At 47.8% G+C, this 21,585-nt stretch overlaps 1 protein-coding gene across 2 annotated transcripts in view; it reads right to left on the bottom strand.

Moving 5' to 3' along the window:
• Positions 1-910: 910 nt before the first annotated feature.
• The window catches only part of RAD51B (RAD51 paralog B), a 790,317-nt gene continuing 769,642 nt past the window's right edge, over positions 911-21,585 (bottom strand). Inside the window, exon 11 of one of the 2 annotated variants that reach the window (XM_084969574.1) lies at positions 911-1,932. In XM_084969574.1, the coding sequence (XP_084825700.1) occupies positions 1,925-1,932 (8 nt within the window). In that variant the 3' untranslated portion in view covers positions 911-1,924. The remainder of the gene's footprint in view (positions 1,933-21,585) is intronic. The other variant, XM_084969556.1, reaches the window with a different exon arrangement.

Below are 21,585 nucleotides of genomic sequence, written 5' to 3'. Positions count from 1 at the left end.
CAGTACCCTGCCCGTTGCAGCATGTAGAGGCTCAGACTAAGAGTTGGTCACAGAGAGTTCATTTGCGTTGCCCGAAATCCCACAGTAAATCAGCAGCAAAGCTGGGAGGAGACGCTGCTCTTTCACCTCACAGCCAGGTCTTTGCAGGAAGTCACTGCATCCTTTGGATGGCTTTAGGTGTCAATTAGCTGTCCCCGGGGAAGCAGGAGGCCAGAGCTGGGACATGAAGCTCAGGACTGGCTTCGAGATTGTGCCTTGGACAGGATGGGCAGGGCTCAAAGGCCTGGAAGAGCTGGGAAGGCCTTGCTTTGGGTAAAATTGGGCCTCCCTGCAGCAAGTGGCATGGGGATGGACTTGGCCGTGAAGTTGGAGTTCCCCTGACCCCAAAGTCAAGCAGCCAGATTAGGACTCAGGCAGCTACAGAAGCTCCCAGAAAGGATCTTCTCCCAGCCCTGCCCTGTGGTGCTGAGGCTGGCTTCTCTGAAGACAGGCTCCAGACAGCCCAGAGCAAAAGCAGTGCCTCTGCCCATTCCTCCCTTTTTTTTTTTTTTTTTTTTTTTTTTTAATTTTTTGTCTTTTGTCTTTTTTTTTTTTTTTTTGCTGCTGTTGTTGTTGTTGCTATTTCTTGGGCTGCTCCCGCGGCATATGGAGGTTCCCAGGCTAGGGGTTGAATCGGAGCTGTAGCCACCGGCCTACGCCAGAGCCACAGCAACGCGGGATCCGAGCCGCGTCTGTAACCTACACCACAGCTCACAGCAACGCCGGATCGTTACCCCACTGAGCAAGGGCAGGGATCGAACCCGCAACCTCATGGTTCCTAGTCGGATTCGTTAACCACTGCGCCACGACGGGAACTCCCCATTCCTCCCTTTTGGCCTCTATTCTCTTTCTTAAGGAGAAGACCTCCTGCTTTTTTTTTTTTTTTTTTATCACCTGGGTTCAGACAACCCCTTTCCCCGTGGACAGTTCTGACTAGACCAGAATGTGAGCAGGTGGAAAGCTGCGACTTTCCAAGAGTCTCTCTGTTTGGACTGACCGCTCTGCGCATCCTGATCCTGAGAGCCAAGGGAATGAGGGTGCGGCAGAGAGGCAGCCACTGCACCAGGCTTCAGAACAGCTTCGTTGGCTGTGCCTCAGTTTCCCCACCAGGAGCCTGGCATGGAGGGGTTTTGCAAAGCCAATTCGGGGAAATTCCTGAGACTGGAGGCAGCTCTGGTCCTTTCCAGATCCTCTTCTTCAGACTTCCCCAGAGTCAGATGTCCAGCCACACAAATTCTTCTTGTCCATTCTGTGGCCCAAACAGCCTAGGGCACGTTGGAGGCTGGAGACAATGGTGGTTTCGCTGAGGCCATCAGAAAAAGCGTGCTCGGCCACAGGCTGGGCCCATGCGATGCTCATGAAACTGGAGGGGGCTGCCCAGCTTCCCTGTGGGACAGAGCTCGCTCACTGGGTCCAGCAAAGGCCTCGTTCAATTGGCCTGTCTTCTTTCCTCTCTGCTGGGGGCTGTCCTTCTCCTTCTTTCTCCGACGGCCCTCTTCTTTCTAAGCTCTCAGCACCATGGAACTGCACGGCCTCTGAGACCTGGAGCATCTCAAAGAGCCAGCTTTTTTCCAGCCAGCTCCATCGCTGTGAAGAGTCTGAGGGCTTTTTCTTTTAAAGATAAGTTGGGGAAAGGGTTAGAAGTGCTGAGAAGTCACGTCTGTTTCTTCTTTCTTTTCCTTTCCCCCTCTGGGGCTGAGAGACTAGATTTTTTTCCTTTTTACAGTACATTTTGGCAGGCCCCATTTTTTTTCTGACAGAAAAAAAAAATAACAGGCATATTTTGGGCGATTACTCAACTGGGGTCCTTTGTGACAGGATATGCAGCTGCGTGACTAATGGAGCTGGCTTTCTCCTGGCTTCCTTCCCCTTTCAGAGCTCTTGTTTACTGCCCTATACAAAAAAAAAAAAAAAAAAAAAAAAAAAAAAGCCATAAGTTACAGATTTTTATAAAAAAAAATGCCTCGTGAGATACTCAAAGGCAATAAATCCTCTGGATATTCCATTTCCAGGGCTGCAAACTCCCCGCCCTCTCCCACTTTTTCTTTTCAAATGTTCAAGCTCTTGACTCACAACATGTGAATCTTCTCCCACCCCCACAGGCCCGCTTTCTTGTGAACATATGTCCAGCAGATCATCTATGTGAGTGTGTCTGAGTGTGTGTGTGTGTGTGTGTGTGTGTGAGAGAGAGAGAGAGAGAGAGAGAGAGAGAGAGAGAGTGGGGGGTGGGGGAGGGGTGCACGATGAAAACCATATTTTTGCTGCTTAACTCAGCAATTGCTAAAGGAAGGAATAATGACTTCCAGGGGCCTCGGGACATTTTTTTTTTTTTTTCTTCTTTTCCAAGGCTTTTGTGTTTCCATAATCTATGACAATTTTGTGGTGTAAGCAAAAGTTATTAGGAAACATGGAACTAACTACACGGGGTAGGGTATGTTCTTTGCAGGGACGGATGGTCTCTTTACAGAGGAAATCCAAATTTGGCTGGCTTTGGAATTCAGAATTCTTGGGCTTCCCATAGAACTTTTGGGAGAAACTCTCTAGCTTGCAGTGTTTGACCACTGGAACTGGCCTTTGGTTTTTCTAGAGATCAATCAGTTTGTTATTTGAGGAGGTGTCTGGCCTAGGGATGGGAAAAGCTGACTGACTCGTTAGGATTGATGGAGACAGGTGGGTGCAGATGAGATGCAAAGTTGGTGGCCGAGCGATGGGTGGAGTCTTGTGTGATCTGGAGGAAGTCACTTAATATATGCAAGTCTCAGTGGCTCCTACGTTAAAATTAGGATAGGGAGTTTCCGTCATGGCGCAGCAGAAACAAATCTGACTAGTAGCCATGAGGATGCAGGTTCGATCCCTGGCCTCAGCAGAAACAAATCTGACTAGTAGCCATGAGGATGCAGGTTCGATCCCTGGCCTCGCTCAGTGGGTTAAGGATCTGGCGTTGCCGTGAGCTGTGGTGTAGGTCGCAGACAAAACTCAGATCCCATGTGGCTGTGGCTGTGGTGTAGGTTGGCAGCTGCAACTTCCATTTGATCCCTAGCCTGGGAATTTCCATATGCTGAGGGTGTGGCCCTAAAAAACCAAAGAAAAAAACCAACAACAAAAAAATCAGGGTAGAGTTTCCTCTCCTCCAGGTTGCTGGCAAGGGAAGGGAGGTGGTAGAAGTTCAAGGCACGGGGGAAACTGGACAGAAAGATGCAGGGCTTAGTCCTAATGCTTCTTCCTCTGGGGCCGGCTCAAGCTCTCAACAGAGGAGAGAGCCTTGTTCCCTGGGAACTCTGGTGCCATGTGATGAAGGGGAGAGTGGTTCTTGACACAGTGGCCCAGGACAGAGTATTTCAGGGCTGTGTTCCAGGATGGTGCCATCTTCAGGTTGGCCCACTCCTTAGCTATCTTCCACGCGGGGCTCAGAAGCAGAACTGATCACGTTCCTTTTCTACTTAAGACATGAGCTCATCAAACCTAATCAGCAGGCACCACTCACCCCATCTTGCCCGCTTTGTTTTTTGTACCTGACTCATCCTTTGCCCGGACTCTGCCCATGAAGAGTGAACCCAGACACAGGTCCCTGTAGCCCCTGGCACAGCCTTTTCCCTGAATGTTGTTTGGAGGCTCGTCTCTTCCTTTATCTTCTCTGTTCTTCCTGTTCCTCGCTGTTAGACCTTGCTCACTTGTCATCTCTTAGAAGTTTTCATCTAAAACTTAGCCCCTTGCAGACTCCCCACTGATTAAGAACCCCTCAAATGGATCCTCCAGATCCTCCAGTAAGCCCTAGCAACTTATCTTTTTCACCCCCCATCTCGCCCCCCAAGCTCAAGTCTCATGTCCTTGGCTCAGGCAGTTGACCTGATTTCACTAGAGGGTAAACTGAGGCACCAGCCAGGGAACTCGCTGGCCAGAGATTTCATAGCAAGTCCTCGACACAGACAAGAATAGAAACCCCACATCCTGATTCCACTTTGCCTGGAGTTTAAGGAGGCACCATAACTTGGAGGTCCCAGAATAGCTTCTCCCAGGCTGACCAGCTGTGAAGTGATGTGTTGCAAGGGTTATTTTTTGCCTTGGCTTAACTCTTAAAAAAACACCCCAGACTCCTAACATCGGCCTAAGAAAATCCATTTCTCACAATGTCATCCGCTCGCCAAGTTTAAACCTAGTATATTACATCATGAAGGCCTTTGGGCCTCACTCTCAGCTTACAGCGATGCTCAGGTATCTGAATTAAGTTCAGAAATCACAGTTTATTGAAGGAAACAGATCATTAAGTCACTCGGCTGGACTGAAGCCGTCGACATTGCTTATTTGGAGAAGCTGAGCATCGACGAATATTCTCTTGATTCCTGTGGACCGTTTAACAGAGGGTGTGGCCATCAGACGGCGTGAGGCCCGTAGGTGCTAATTAGGACGAGGAAATGGACAGTGGTGTGCTAGAGCTGGCTTGCCTTGGCTGATGGTACATTTTTTTTTTTTTTGTCTTTTTTGTGTCTTTTCTAGGGCCGCGCCTGTGGCATATGGAGGTTCCCAGGCGAGAGGTCCAATCGGAGCTGGAGCCGCTGGCCTACGCCAGAGCCACAGCAACTTGAAATCCGAGCCGCCTCTGTGGCTTACACCACAGCTCATGGCAACACCGGATCCTTAACCCACTAAGCAAGGCCAGGGATCGAACCCGCAACCTCATGGTTCCTAGTCGGATTCGTTAACCACTGCGCCACGACGGGAACTCCTGATGGTACATTTTTAGGAATTTTGCAAGCTGCTTGTTCAATACAGCCATTATGGCAAATTGAATTATTTAAACTCTGAATGAAATGATACTAAAAGCACAGGTAATCAATACTAAAAACAGATCCTATCCTAATGATCATATCCTTTACTACTCTTTCTATTATCTGTTCTTTTGAGTTATTTGCTATTACATCAATACGGTGGGAGTACTACACAGTGGCTGTGTTTCTGTGCTTCTCTCCCCAGCTTCACATTCAGCAGCATCACATTAGGTAGCTGGGAATCAGCCATGGTGAGATGACTTGCCCCATGGAAACTGGCACGCTCTACAAATTGGGCCTTGATTTATGGCTTTGGTGATTGTCTAGACATAAGAAAGTGATAGAAAAATGCTAATAAGGCAGATGAAACCTGAACGTGTTCCGTATCTGTAGCAATGACATTGTGAATGACACAGCAAATCGAGGTCCTATTCCTCCAGCATTCCAAAACGATTATCTAATTCAGCAAAGAGGTCACTTCTGACATTGACAAATGGGCGAAGTTCTGAAATCCATCTTTGTTGGTTTTTACTCTTGACTTCTTATTGTAAATGCAATTAGCAACAACCACCATTCATGTCCGTTCTACCTGGGGGAAGGCGATTGTTAAACACTGACCATCCCACTACTAGACAGAGGTGCGTATGGATCGCAGCTTTGGGGTCCCAGAAGCGAGATCCTTGTAGAAAACTTACAACTCAGCAGTGAGGGGCATGTCTGGGGGACAGGGTGGAAGTGGTGATGTTAACTGCTGGGAAGAGGAAAATACAGATGAGGTGGTTTAGAGCCAGCAGCGGAGACCAGCCAATCAGAACAGGCATGTGGGAAATATACTAGAGAGGCTCAGTGGAAATTGTGCCCCTGCACCTCCCCAAGGTTAGGGAGTAGAAAAGCCATAATCACTTCTAAATTCAAGATGAGGGTTCAGACCATATTATTCACAGTGCCTTCAAGTTCAAAAGGCCTTTCTTCTGCATGAACTCATGTGACCACTGGCACGGAACAGTGAAGTAGATAGGTAAGTTAGCTACCAGCATCAGACCCATTTGACAGATGGGAAACTGAGGCCGTGGGTGGTAAAGTTGTTGGCCTAGGGTTCCTCTTTCTACATAAATGGCTAAGCTGGTGCTTGATGGAGAAAGAAATAGCACAGACTTTGGGGTCGAATGGACATACCTGGGTTAAAAACCCAACCATGTCATTTATGGAACTTCAGTAAAGTCAGTTTACCTTTCTCAGTCTTGTTTTTTGCTTTTACCTTACAAAATGAGGATGTTCACAAGTCTGCAGCAGGGGTTTGTTTAAAAGAGATAATAGGAAGTGAAAGACTCCGTACTTTGGAGACAGCTTCTTCTCCCTCACCCCAGGATATTTACAATGATTTACATGTGATTCTGAAATGCAGTATAGGACTTTTTTGGGCTACACTCATGACACACAGAAGTTCCCAAGCCAGGGATCAACCCCATGCCATAGCAATGACCTGAGCCACAGCACTGACAATGCCAGGTCCTTAACCAGGTGATGCACCAGGGAACCCTGGCATTGGACTCTTGGCTAACACAATTACTTCTCTAGTTACATTTATTTATTTATTTACATTTTTCTTAGATTTAGGTAAAAGTGGTCTGCATGGCTTTAGGCCAAACCAATTTTAGGAGCTGGGGCTGGGTCAGGCAGGAGAGGGCCAGAAGAGAGCTAGCCTAGGATTCCGATGTCATAAAAGACTGCTTCACTCACTGGTTATGGGAGAGAATCCATATCTGCTACCATGATTGGCAAGGCTGGTCTGTGTGATAGGAGCTGGCCCTCCACGCGGTCTGTGCCTTTCTAGACCTCAGCCACCATGGCACCACTGGCAGAAATGAGGAGACCCTGCCTCTTATCCCTCTGTCCCCTACAGCACCCACCCCATAGGAAGCAGACGTCTCAGGCCATTCCTCACCTCCCTAAGTGGGGAGGCGGCCCCTGTACCCACCAGGACTCTGGCTCCTCCTTTCCAGATTTCTTTCTTTTTGTTTTTTTGTTTTTTTCTTTGCCTTTTTTTTTTTTTTTGGGTCTTTTTAGGGCTGCACTGGCGGCATATGGAGGTTCCCAGGCCAGGGGTCTAATTGGAGCTACAGCTGCCGGCCTACACCACAGCTCATAGCAACGCCGGATCCCCAACCTACTGAGCGAGGCCAGGGATCGAACCTGCATCCTCATGGATGCTAGTCGGGTTCGTTAACCACTGAGCCACAATGGGAACTCCCAGATTTCTTTCTTCTTGGCACTTCCCACTCTAGGCTCCTGTGCTATGCTGTCATTTACAAGATGGTAAGCTCCACCAGGGCAGGAGCTTATTGCTAATTTCACTTGGGATCTAGAACAGTGCCAGGGAACGCAGAAGCCTCTCAGTAATTAGTTCCTCAAAGAAAAGAGTTAAATTATCTTGATCATCACCCCACTCCTCAGTTTTTTTATTTCAAAGAACAATCCATGCTTTGATCAAGGTCATTGGGCTCAGATTCGGCTCAGGCCTCACGGGTATAAACCATGGTGGAGAGGCTGCTGTCAAAGGTGGGAGGCAGAGCTCCATGGAAACAGGTGACCCTAAGAATGGTCCCCTGACTGGCTCACGGGGACTCAATGGAGTGATGGATCTCCGTGGTTAAGAACACGGCTGTTCAAGTCCAGCCCCTGCCACTTACTGGCTACATAACTTTGGGTAAGTCATTGTCTCTGAGTCTCATTTATTTGTAAAATGGATAAAATATACGTATAGGCTGTGGCAAGATTTAATGACATAAAGCACAGTGAGTGCTTAGCATAGAGCCTGGCCTGGGGAAAGGGAGCCAGAACTGAGCATGTAGTGGAGGTGACACAGTAGGGAAGAAGAGGATTCTGGCATGGTGGGAGAGCACGGGGGGAAGCTGAGAAAAGCCAACCATACCAAGGACTTTGGCTTCTGAAGACATACATGACACCTGACCAGCCTGGTGTGGGGCCATGCGAAGGAGTTTGGGAGCAATGACACTGACCTGGCTGAGGCTTTGGGGCTGTCACCGTTGTAGCTGTGGCTGGCCCCAGAGACTGGTGGAATGACTTCAGTAACACAACTTCTTTTCTTGGGCAAACTAACCACAAATGCACCTCAACACATAGGAAAGTGTGGAAGCGGCAGGATACCAAGGCTGAAGCCACGCTCAAGAATGAAGAACACAGTGATCCAGGGAGATGCCTGGAGCTGAGGACAACAGGGTTTAAAATAGTAGAGAGGGTGTCTCGTGGTAGCGCTGGCAGGTTAGGGATCTGGTGTTGCCTCTGCAGCACTGTGCGGATTTCAATCCCAGGCCCCAGAACTTCTGCATGCCGTGGGCGGGGCCAAAAGCAAATAAATACATACATAAATAAATAAATAAACCAATGCCAACCAAAAAATCGAGCTGTTAGGGAGGACAACAGGGGGGAGCAATAGGGCAGAGGGAGAGGCAGCCTCATTTTTGTCATTATGGGAAGTGGGTCCTTAGGGGGCTTTGAAGGCAGGGGGTGTGGAAGGCAAGGGGCATGGTGAAGGGACAGGAGATAAGACCTCGAGGCTGGATGTGGGAAAGGGTCAAGTCCATTGTGAAGAGGACTGGACAGCGGAAGCAGGGCAGCAGAGGGTGCCCAATCCAGGGTCCAGGCAGGCCTGACGCATCTGTCACTGGGCGAATAGTCTTTCCCTAAATCGGCTCCCAGCACCAGACTGATTTAGGACAAAAGGTCCCTGTTCTGCTTTAAATGCTGTGAGTGTTCAGGAAGATGCGTCATACGTGAGAAGATACGTATGAAGACAGTATGATACAGGGGCTAGGCCAATCCATTTGAGGTTCCCAAAATGTCATTTTCTAGCTTTGACCTGGAGTCTCAGTTTCCTCATCTGTGACACTGGGAGAGGCATGCCTGGCCTCTCCACCAGGTCACTGCCAGGACTGAATGAGATAAAGCAGGAAAGGGTGAGGTCAGTTTCACAGCCTGTCTGTCCTGAACCCCTGGGGCCATAGCAAGCTCACTGGGCTGGTGTGGCCCTGCTGGAAGAGCCGGGCTCCCCTGCTGGATTCTGACCTTCTGCTGGCCACCTGCAAGTGGAGACACAGTCCCTGGATGCTGGATGGAGCCATTAGTCAGCCAACCAGTGCAGCTCAGGCGTGACGGACAGGAGAGGATGCTGCAAAGTATTCTGGGCTCTTTGCTCAAAAGCCACTGGCATGAGACAAGGGGCACTTTCCCTTGCCGCATCCTCCAGCAGGGGGCTGGCCATGTGCTCCACGCCCCAGAAATGACAGTGCTGGTGTGGACGAGTACACCACCCTGGACACTGGCTCTGCCCCTGATAGTGTGGGTCACAGATGCATACGCCATCGTTCTGCAGCTGCCTCTGTAGCTATGCACCACACAGCCCTAAGCCCCCCAGGTCTGTTTCCAGAGCAGCCAAGAGGGAGCCACAGACACCCTCATCCCCCCTTCTTCCTGGGAGAGCTTCCAAAAGCTGTTATGGATAACTTTAGCTTCTCTGAGACCTTTTGGGGACCGCCTGCCTTCCAAACTACATGCAGCCATGTCCCTTGTTCTAGCTCAGGGACCTTGGTGTCTCCGATTGTCCCCTACTGTGAGGGTCTAGAACCAGCCTGCCAGGATGGGGTGCTTCCTTTCACTTACTAGCTTGTGACCCTGGGCAAGTCACTCGAACCTGTCTGTGCCTATGATTTTTATCTCTAAAGGAAGACTCACTGTCACACTTCTCTCACCAGAGGTGATCACATAGATAGATGAGCTTATACACTTAACTTAAGTGTTATTGTATGAGTTGGTAGAAACGTATGCGTTCAGGAGTTCCCTTCGTGGCTCAGGGGTTAACAAACCGGACTAACAACCATGAGGACCAGGGTTCGATCCCTGGCCTCGAGTCAGTGGGTTAAGGATCCAGCGTTAACGTGAGCTGTGGTGTAGGTTGAAGATGCAGTTTGGATCTCGCATTGCTGTGGCTCGGGTGTAGGCCGGCAGCTGTAGTTCTGATTTGACCCCTAGCCTGGGTTGACCCATATGCCGCGGGTGCGACCCTGAAAAGACAAAAAAAAAAAAAAAAAAAAAGAAATGAGTGAGTTCAAAATGCATATGAAAGCGCTTCAGTCAGTGCCACAAGGTATAAGTGATGAATACAATAATCAGTACTATTATCCACGGTCTGCTCCAGTTATTATTCTAGTCCAGTTTTCCTGACTTTCTCACCATAGCTTCACAGCCTGGTTCTATCTGCCCTAGGTCTGCTACTACCACGAACACTCTAAGACTCAGGGAAGCAGGGGTGGAAGAGAAGTTGCATAAAGCAGGCTGGGATGGAGGATTGAGAAGGGGATGAAGCTGGGCGCAGAGAAGGGTTGGGGGTGGGGAGAAGACAAAGGGCACAGGTGCAGGATGGAGTAACAAGGCCTGGACTAGCCTTTCAGAGCATCTGTGGAACTGTCCCATATCAGGGTTCCCCTAGCACCTGCCTTAATCTGACTTTTAGGTTACATGGGTACCACAATGGAATGAATTAAACTCTCCAGATATTGTGTTCATTGAGAGGGAAGCCTTGTCTTCACCTTCCTTGTGTACGGTAAGAGGCCAATAAATGGCCCTTGAGTTGAACTGCAATTCGTAAGTTAGTGTATTCACCACATACCTCTTTTCTTGACTTAGAGTGGAAGGTTGAGAATAACCATGGCCTCTCATTCCCAAAGGCCAGGCCCTTTGCTTAGTGGTTCTGCTGCCAGGCTGGGCCCACGAGGGAATCTGGAATCCCCGAGACACCCAAGTGAGCTGTGAGACCAGGAGCACTATTTCATGCCTATGCACCAAGGCCTCGCCACTTTCTGCTGTCGCTTCTACCCCATTCCATGGCACTGTGCTGGGTCTGTGCCAGGTGAACCCAAGAGACTTGCAACCTCCTCAAACAATATCTCAGAAAAGCAAGGGCCAACCACGTGTGTTTAGGTCCCTCCCCAACTCCCTCTAGATGTTGAAAACACCCCAGTCCTCAAGATATGGTCTCAAGGAAGGGGGACCAGACAGGCCTGGCTTGTCTCATGGCCGCACCTTTCCCTCTCTCCCCTCCGCTTCGCCTCCTGACCTGGAAGAGCTTGCTGCTGTCCCCTCCCACTGTGGGAACTTTTCTTCTGCACTGTAGCTTATAGTAAGTCCCACAATCAGACTTCCTGGCTCTGCTTTTGTTGTGGAAAAGGAGGACTTTAAGATTTCTTGAGAGTCAGCGTGGACCCTGGAGGCCAGGCAGTGGCCCGTTGTCACAGACGGTGTCCCCTCCACAAGAAGCCATAGCACGAGCTGACTCACAGGGAAAGGAAAATGTAATGGTTTAAACTATTCATTGGTATTGCCCCAGCATGCTTATGAAAAACAACACATATCATGATGCTACTTCTGTATAACTTGACATATCATTTCATACTTAAGAATGTATATTTAAAATAAATGGGAAGTGGAGTTCCCACTGTGGCACAGCGGGTTAAGGATCTGACTACCACAGCTCAGGTTGCAGCTGAGGTACGGGTTGGATCCACGGCCAGGCACAGTGGGTTAAGGATGTGGTGTTGCTGCAGCTGTGGCATAGGTCGCAACTGCAGCTTGGATTCAACCCCTGGCCCAGGAACTTCCATGTGCCACGAGTGTGGCAAAAGAGACAAACAAACACATAAATAAAATAAATGGAAAGGGCACATAGCAGACAAAAGTGGTCTTTCCTGAATGAGAGTAATAGACGTAATTTTCACCTCTTTCTTTTGGCTCAAGCCTACTTCTGATTTTGTGCAATTAATTTATGTTACCCTAGAATAAAAATAAAAAGACAAAATTGAGGATTTTTTAACATTGTAAGTGAAATTGTACATAAATATATAAGAATATATATGAAAAAATATTTTATATGTAAAAATTCTCTATCCCTCTTCATTTATATAATGATATAGCATAATTTAATATATACTATATACAATATATTATATACTATGCCTTAGTATATAGGTGAGTATTCATAAAAAAATATTGAAAGGCTATATAGTAAAATACTCTCAATAGTTTTCCAGTTGTGTTTTTTTCTGCATTTTCCAAGTTTTTTGTATTGGACATTTATTATTTCTGCAATTAGGAGGGGAAAAACTGTGTATGTGTGTGTTTCACTTTGGTGAAAACAAAAAATTTCAAGTTATTTTCAGATCATCTTTTTCGTTGTTGTTGTTGTCTTTTGAGGCCCTCACCCACGGCATATGGAGGTTCCCAGGCTAGGGGTCTAATTGGAGCTGTTGCTGCCAGCCTACACCAGAGCCACAGCAACGCCAGATCCAAGGCGCGTCTGCGACTCACACCACAGCTCACGGCAACACCAGATCCTTAACCCACTGAGCGAGTCCAAGGATTGAACCTGCAACCTCATGGTTCCTAGTCAGATTTGTTTCTGCTGCACCCACCACGGGACCTCCCAGATCATCATTTTTGTTTGTTTCCCTGGCACAGTGTATTTGCTTTTCTTTTTCTCCCACCCCTGCAAAAAATACATTTGTTTGTTTCTTGGTGTGGTTTTTGTTTACTTATGTTGGGAATTGTATTTATTTTCATTTAAAAGGGAAGAAAGCAGAACTTAGAGGCTTAGCTCTCCATCATCACCACCAGTAGATCCATTTTTACCCTTTCACTAACCTAAATTTAGAGGACATATATCAAAACTAGCTTTTTTTCTTCCAGTCTTATTGAGATATAATTGACATTATAGCACTATATCGTTCAAGGCATAGAACATGATTTGACTTACACTCTGAAACTATTATAGCAATCACACCACACGTTTAATGAACATCCATCATCTCCTATATATAAAAAAAAGAGAGAAACAGAAAAAGATTTTTTTCTTATGATGAGAACTCGTAGAATTTTTTTTTTTTTTTTGTATGTTTGCCATTTCTTGGGCCGCTCCCACGGCATATGGAGGTTCCCAGGCTAGGGGTTGAATTGGATCTGTAGCCGCCAGCCTACACCAGAGCAACAACAACATGGGATCCAAGCCGTGTCTTCGACCTACACCACAGCTCATGGCAACACCAGATCCTTAACCCACTGAGCAAGGCCAGGGATTGAACCCGCAACCTCATGGTTCCTAGTCGGATTCGTTAACCACTGAGCCACGATGGGAACTCTGAGAGCTTGTAGAATTTATTCTCTTAACAACTTTCATATATAAGCTACAGTAGTGTTATCTATTTATCATGTTGCATGTTTCTGCTTTTCTTGACCTGACCAAGGTACAAACTGTTGGATCGCTTCCATAGGTCAGGCTTAGACCCTGAGGTCCCCGTAGGATTGGCTGACTCGGGGTGGCCAGATCCGGCTGGTCTATCGTCCCGGTCAACATGGGGGTGAACATCCCGTTGTTGACAGACAACAGAAAACCACACAGTAGAGAAGGTTCTGGACTTAATTTCCATGCACGTGGAGCTCTGTTTTGTAGGCGCTGTCTGTCTGGGGATGGGGGGTGGGGCAGGTATGGAAGATGAGTCCGAATGGAGAGCGAGGTGAACACACACTCAGAAGGGAGACTGTGAGGTTGCATCCTGGCTGTCCAGGCCCCCGAGGAGATGAGCGTGATGATCTCATGGTTTTTTTCCATCCCCTGTGATCTGCGGGACTTCCCTGATGCTTGTGTAGCTGTTTGTAATTTGTTCTTTGGCTAGGACTTTCTAGATTGCTCTGAGGGAAAACACTGATTTCTCCATTTGTATTCTGGGCCATATACATAGTAGTTTTAGGCTCCCACCCCGTGTTTATGGATTTTCCTCAGGAAATTTTATCCAATATAAAAATGGACTTGGGAGAGAGAAGATTCTTAAGGGCACTAGACTCTGCAGATCTTCTAGGCTCAGGTGGGTCTGTCTGCAAACAAGGACCTATACTGTTCCTACTCCCAGCCCTGCGGTCCTTGGAGTTGTCTGGGGCGGGGGGGCAGATGGGCCTTCCGCTCTGCCTAGAATTTTGACATTCTTTGTTGGAAGTTTTGGTGTAATGGCAAATGTCATCGTGAGACCTCAGAATGGTTTCCACGCATCACCAGTCACCCTTCCACAAAGCAGTTTTTAAATTCTTCCCTAGCACTAGTAAGGATTGAGAAACAATGGAGGTTTCATACTCTTGTTTAAATTGCATGGAAAGTTCCAGGGCCTACAGGAGGGAAGGATGGGGAGGAGAATAAAAACAGACCGTCAGGGTCTCAGGATGTCCAGCTTAAAATATGAGCCTCTGGGACTCACTGCTTCAAACATGTCACCGAGTCTGTAAATACTGTTCTCATCACCTGGAGCCGTGATGCTCTCACATTGTTTAGCTCTGTCCTTGCATTGTGTCTCTTTTGGTTGCAGAGCAGTTCACCAAACCACCCCTTTCCACGGGCCTCTGTGGGACTCGAGGACTATCCGAGATAAGCCAAGAAAGGAAAACCCATGACAACCCTGTCCCTAAGCAGGGCCACCTGGGCCCACACGCACAGTTTCCCAGAACATTCTATCCTTCTTCTAGGTTATGCATCTTTCTGATTCCTTAAATTCCTTTTTGGATAACCAATCAAATCCATAAGTGTTGTCTAAGCTGTCACAATGTTCAGAGCACTGGGGAGATGTCCTTAGGACAAGAATTCTGGAAGAAGATTTGGGCCACCCAGGCCCAGAGATAAAGGCCAATACATCTGAACATATGGGATGGTCATCAGACAAGATCGGGCGCCTTCAGGCTGGCATGGCCATGGGTGTGATTGTCATCAACAAAGGAGTAACCTGTAGAGGGCCATGAGTGCAGAAGGAGAGGGCTGTGGGCTCCAGGCTTCCTGGAGCTTTGGCCAAAGGTGGGGGTTTAGGAGAGGGCAGGGTTGGAGTTGGGCCTTAGAAGATGGGCAAAATCTAGATAGACGCTGTGAACAAGGGAATGGAGGAGCAAGGACAGAAAGCAGGAACGAGCAGATGTAGGGTGGGTTTGCAGGTCTGGGCAAGGTGGACACGTGAGGGAAGGGATGCAGGGGAGACCAGGGAAGGGGCGGGATGAGGTTATGTAGATCAAGAAGGGCTTTAAAAACTTCGTTTTCACTGTAAGCTCTGGTGTACTGATTTCCAGATAAAGACAGGTTGTCAGCAATGAATGGCTTGTCCCCAAATCTGACATGGACCCTGGACTTCATGCTGGCCCCCCAGGAATCCCCTGAGCACTGGCCAACTGAGGACAAGTGGTTTGCCTGCTTATCAAAGGTGCTTCACAGGCAGTCCAGGCTGGCCTTTCTTCGGCGGGGAGTTTCATTTTGCCAACAGAGCAGGATGGGAAGAGACTGGATCAAGGGTTTGGGCTGTGTCTCCATGGGCTACCATCTTGGGAGGGCCAGTGGCAGACGCCAGGACCTGGCTGGCATCAGGGTACAATCTGGTAGCCACAGACAAGACTCTCATCCTTGGAGGGTCTCTGAGCCCACAGACAGATGCTTGGCTTGGCCTCGCTTGCCTTGGCTGGGAGTGTTTCCGGCAGGGATGAGCAGGAGATGGATGGCTGGTTGAGAGCAGACAGCGAGAGGGGGAAAGGGGGCCTTTGAGGCTAAAATGAGATATTTGTGAGCCCCTATCTATAAAGGTGGAAGAGCTGGCCTTGGACAACATTGCTGGCAACCTTGCCTGAAGGACTCCAGGGGAAGAGGGGGGTGGAAGGCGACTTCCAGCACTGCCCCCCCACGTGAAACGGAAGATGAAAAGGAGCGGGCGAGGAGGGCCTGGTGGCCCCTGTAAAGAGACAGAGGATGTGAGGGGTCAGGATGTGGGGGGAGCACAGACATGGAAAATGCCCGAGACCTGCCATCAGAGTTCCCATCCCCGGGAACCCCCAGTCCTCAGCCATCCCCAGCCATGATGTCCCCTCGATGTCTGTGCGCCTGGCCTACTGCCGTCTACATGGGTCGTGAGACCAAGGAGCAAAAGAAAGGGGAGAAGGGCTTTCCAGCAGAAAGGCCCCACCAACAAAGCCTTGCTGCCGGCAGAGGTCCAGCAGGGGATGGTGGTGGGAGAACACTTGCCGCTCCTCCCTGCCTTGTAACCATGACTTCCTTACTCAAAGATGGTCCATCTGTCCAGCCATTTCGCCAAACCCTGGAGCCCCATGCTGATGTCCTTTGGAAGAGCGCCAGCTCCTGGGGCGCCCTCTGCAGCAGCAGGCTCCACCGAAGGCTCCGGCCCCGAACTTCCCATCGTGGGCAAGGATTGGCCTGGCTCGTGGTAGTGAAAATAACACACAGGCTGTTTAGGAGCAAGAGCTGTCCATACACGCATCGGGCTGGTTCGCTCTGCAGCGTGTCTAATCTTCTCTGGCTGCCTTTCTGGGCCCTCGGCTCCCGATCTATTTTGGTCTCTCTCTTCTTTGACTCATTCTGGGACTTCCGTGCCATAAACGCCAGCTCCCTTCTGTGCTTGGTCCCACCAGCAGGCAGACAATTCAGAATTAGCTGCGGTCATGGTTGTCCAAAGTGACAGGCAGGGAAACTGAGGCACAGCAGGCTACAGGGCCTTGTCCTGCCTCCCACAGCGACTCAGTGACACAGCTGCCAGCAAGGCCCAGGGTTCTGGCTGGGATTTTAACACTGGAATTTGTGGGGAAGGCTGGGACCATGTGAACGGTGGGCCACTCTTGGCCACAAATCCCAGGGCTACGCGGCAAATGGGATTGCTATGGGTATGTGTGTGTGCGCGCGCTGCAGGCTTGATGATGGCATTAACATCCTCTCTGTGCCTGGAATTTGACAAGCCCGAGTAGAGAAGGACCAGAAAGCCCAAAATCATGAGAGTGAGAGAACAAAGAGCCTTCCCAAAGCTGTGGGCAAAATATCTTCCTGTTTCTCATGCAAAGCCCTGTCGCCAGGCCCAAAGGGCTGGCTGGGCTGGTTTGGCCAGTTCAAGGCCAGAGCTGAACTTCTGACTCCAATCTCTCCTGCCCCCCAGGCCTCTCTGGGTGCAGGGCCTACGTGCTCTGGAGAGGGAAGCCGTGGAGTGGAGGAGGAGAGGAGCCTCGGTAGGGTTTCAGACACTTTCTAGATGCCTCGGGGGACCTACATATTTCCTATGTAAAGTTCAGTCTGTTTGCAATTAGGCCTCTCTTCTTGGCTTATTTCCGGAGAGATTAAAAATAGCGAAATCAGCTTAATCTGGGACTCTGAGATCAACAAGGCCACTGTTTCCAACAGTATGAAAATACCAAGCTGTCCCACCCACGTTCATGGGTCACACGGTGTGGCAGGCCCGGTAGGCTTTAAGTAATGAAGGAACTTGGAATTGCAGAAATCCTCAATAGATAAGGCTTTGTTTTGGGATGCCCGCAAGGAGATCTTCAACTAAAATGGAAGGGGCCACTCTGTTTAGGGCCTGAAGTCCTCTCTTTCTTTCCTTATACCTGAGCTCTAAGCTGTGAAAGCCTTTTCAGGGAAGCCCACTGTGGTTCAATTACTTTACCCATCTGAGACCTTCCTTAGGGATGTGGGCACAGAGTAGATCCTGGGCAACTGTAGACACAAGGCTGTAGCTCCTGACAGGGCACTGCCAGCCCAAAAGATGCCCCAGGTTGTTGTATCAGAGGTTGGGAGAGATGTCACTGATCACTGCAGGCCTGGGAGGAACAGCACCCATCTGTGAGACAGCTCACTGAGGAGGGCCATGATCAGAGGAACACTGTTTTTTAATGCTCTGCATTAGTCAGCATGGGGAAGGCTGTGCTGCAGTAACAAATACACCCCCACATCTCACTTGTTGCACCACCTGAAACTTGTAACACATCAAGATTGCTGTAGTCAGGGAAGACAGGAGGGTTGCTGAGATGCTTGCAATGGCCAGCCCTGTAAGTAGCTGATATTACTTGTGTTCATGTCTCTTTGGCCAAAATCCAGTTACATGGCTTCGACCAAATTGCCAGGAGCCTGGGCAGTGTAGGATTTGGGGTGAGCAGGCATCATCAGAGATTTTGACTGGGTAGCATCAGCTATAGCACCAAAGCCTAAAGAATATCCTCAGAAAAACCTTCCATGAGGCTGTAGGCAGAGTAGTAGTGTGGACCAACAGGGTCTGCTGATTGCCTGCCACCATTCCCTCCTGACATAGAAGCCTGTAGGAATGTGGCTGCTTCAAGGAAACATCCTGGAGCATAACCCTGGGCTGGATGCCAAGATGGAATCTATAGCAGGTAACTGGAGAGAATAAAAATAAGCACCTGGGTTATTAGTGTAAGTAGATGCATCCCAGACCTTCAGAAGGTAGGGTGACACCCTTCAGTTGACAGCACAGGGACTGGTAGTAACTTGTGTTTATGGGGAACACAGGTCAGTTTCCCTAGGAGACCTAGGCCAGGTGAAATATTTTCTGCCCATGTCTGCTCCACAGGAGGCTCTCTGACAGGCAGGACTCAAGGGGTAAATGCTTTCTCCTGCTGGAGGTGCCTCACCCCACCGGCCCAAGGTTAAGTTGCCTTCAACTAGGACACAGTGGCTACATCCTTGGCCACTGGGGGCCCTTGGGGCAGGGCTCAAGTGCTTTTCTGGGATTGTCGTTAGGAGGGGAATTCTCAAACAGTGAAAAGTAAACCAAGGGAAATTTAATAAATAAGAGCTAATTTGCACAGTTTAATAGCAACAGAAATAGGTAAAGCATTCAGTCTAGACTGAATTGAGTGGTCATTATGGAATTTCCTCTAAGCTGGGAACTACAGTTTTGACCAAAAGATGTTAGTTGTAGTATCCTCCTTGGTATTGGCTTAGTAATGCAGAGTTGAACCCTCATTAACATGTGGATGAGCCAGTGGGAATATTGGCTCAAACTGTGTATGACGGTTAATTTTACGTGCCAACTCGGCTAGGCTACGGTGCCTGGTTTTCTGGTCCAGATGTCTCTGTTAAGGTATTTTAAAGATAATCTGACATTTACAATCAGTTGATTTTAAGTAAAGCAGATGGCCCTCCATAATGCGGGCGGACCTCATCCAATCAGTTGAAGACCTTAAGAGCAAAGCCTGAGGTTTCCTGAAGAAGGAATTCTGCCTCCAAGTTGCAACATAAAGTTCTGCCTGAGTGTCCAAATTTAGGACTACAGCATCAACCCTTACCTGAATCCAGGCTGCTTGCTGCCCTAGCAGAATTCAGAGGTGCCAGCCTCATTAAGAAAAATCTCTTTCTCTTAACCTCTCTTTTGTCATGTCTATGTCTATGTCTATGTTTATATCTATCTATTTATATCTATGCCTCTTATGGTTCTGTTTTTCCAAAGAAGACTGACTACTACAACTAGGGAGGGGGCAGATTAAATTAGAAATCATTTCATGATTAATAGACATTTTTATTAATTCAAAAGGAAAAGGAGTAAATTATAGGGAAACAAATTATGATGGTTCAAATGGGGGGATCATGTAAGTAGTGGTATTTACTATTGGATTAAATACACACGATGGGGTGTAACAAAGACTAAACTCAACAGAAACAGTCTGGTGTTTAGTAATTTCAGTTCTAAAGAGGGGGTGTTTGCTGGGGGAACTTCCTGTCTGGGGCTCTTCCTCTTCCTGTCTAGGTGCATACTGGCATGCTCTCCTCACATGAAAGAGTGTGATAAGCCTCTGCCTGTGCACCTAAGCAGGCCTAGTGCTGGCCCTACCTACTTTCTCTTGGTTCCATTTAAACCATATATGTACTTTTTTTTTTTTTTTTACTCAATGAATTTTATTACATTTATAGTTGTACAACAATCATCACAAACCAATTTTATAGCATTTCCATCCCCCATTCCCAGCCCATCCCCCCACCCCCCAACCTGTCTCCTTTGGAAACCGTATGTTTTTCAAAGTCTATAAGTCAGTATCTGTTCTGAAAAGAAGTTCATTGTGTCCTTTATTTATTTATTTATTTATTTATTTATTTTTGTCTTTTGTCTTTTGTTGTTGTTGTTGCTATTTCTTGGGCCGCTCCCGCGGCATATGGAGGTTCCCAGGCTAGGGGTTGAATCGGAGCTGTAGCCCCCGGCCTACGCCAGAGCCACAGCAACGCAGGATCCGAGCCGCGTCTGCAACCTACACCACAGCTCACGGCAACGCCGGACCGTTAACCCACTGAGCAAGGGCAGGGATCGAACCTGCAACCTCATGGTTCCTAGTCGGATTCGTTAACCACTGCGCCACGACGGGAACTCCTGTGTCCTTTTTTTAGATTCCACATGTAAGTGATAGCATATGATGTTGGTATCTCACTGTCTGACTGACTTCTCTAAGCATGGTAATTTCAAGGTCCATCCATGTTGCTGCAAATGCCGTTATTTCCTTCCTTTCAATGGCTGAGTAATATTCCATTGTGTATATGTACATCTTCTTTATCCACTCCTCTGTCAATGGACATTTAGGTTGTTTCCATGTCTTGGCTATTGTATATAGTGCTGCAATGAACACTGGGGTGCATTTATCTTTTCGAGTCATGGTTTTCTCTGGATAGATGCCCAGGAGTGGGATTGCTGGATCAAATGGTAATTCTATTTTCAGTTTTCTGAGGAATCTCCATACTGTCTTCCACAGTGGTTGTACCAATTTACATTCCCACCAACAGTGTAATGGGGTTCCCTTTTCTCCACACCCTCTCCATCCTTTATTGTTTGTAGACTTTTTGATGATGGCCATCTGGCTGGTGTAAGGTGGTACATCATAGTGGTTTTGGTTTGCATTTCTCTAATCATGAGTGATGTTGAACATCTTTTCATGTGTTTTTTGCCCATCTATATGTCTTTTTTGGAGGATTGTCTGTTTAGATCATCTGCCCATTTTTTTGATGGGATTGTTCATTTTTTTTGGTATTGAGCTGCAGAAGGTGATTATAAATTTTGGAGATTGATCCCTTGTCAGTTACTTCGTTTGCAAATCTTTTCTCCCATTCTGTTAAGGGTTCATTTTGCTGTGCAAAAACTGTTAAGTTTAATTAAGTCCCATTTGTTTATTTTTGTTTTTATGGTCATTACTCCAGGAGGTGGATCTGAGAAGATATTGCTGTGGTTTATGCCAGAGAGTGTTCAGCCTGTGTTTTCCTCTAGGAGTTTTCTAGTATCCTGTCTTATATTTAGGTCTTTAATCCATTTTGAGTTTAATTTTGTGAATGGTGTTAGGAAGTGTTTTAGTTTCATTCTTTTACATGTAGCTCTCCAGTTTTCCCAGTACCACTTATTGAAGCAGCTGTCTTTTGTCCATTATATATTCTTGCCTCCTTTGTCATAGATTAGTTGACTGTAGGTGTGTGGGTCATATATGTACTTTTAAACATCTTTCAACTTGGCCCAGGGACAGAAACTCTGTCTCAAACAGATTTTAGATTTTCCTTTTAGCAAAAGGGACATGCAGTGGTCCTTGTAACTTAAAGATACAGAATTTGGGCTAGCATCAGACATATCAGATTCAGGGCTAAAATAATATGCTGTCAAGACTAGATTACTTTCTATCTCTCAGCTCTGCTCTTGGTTTTTACATGACAGAAAAATAAGAGCAATTCTAGGCCCTATATCTCTCAGATCTGCTCTTGGTTTTTACATGACAGAAAAATAAGAGCAATTCTAGGCCCTATATCTCTCAGATCTGAGGTTCAAGGGAAATGAGTGAGTCTCCTTCCCAAAAATACTGGGGAAAAACCTCAAGGTGTCTTATTGAATCTGATTGGTCAGATGCCAGTTCCTAAACCAATCACTGTGCC

This window comes from Sus scrofa, chromosome 7 (assembly GCF_054392235.1).
Source record: "Sus scrofa isolate SSC_HxYL_T2T_F1_AM1 chromosome 7, Sscrofa_HxYL_maternal_Yorkshire_Landrace_v2.0, whole genome shotgun sequence".
NCBI lineage: Eukaryota > Metazoa > Chordata > Mammalia > Artiodactyla > Suidae > Sus > Sus scrofa.
This window is presented reverse-complemented; position numbering and strand designations above follow the sequence as displayed.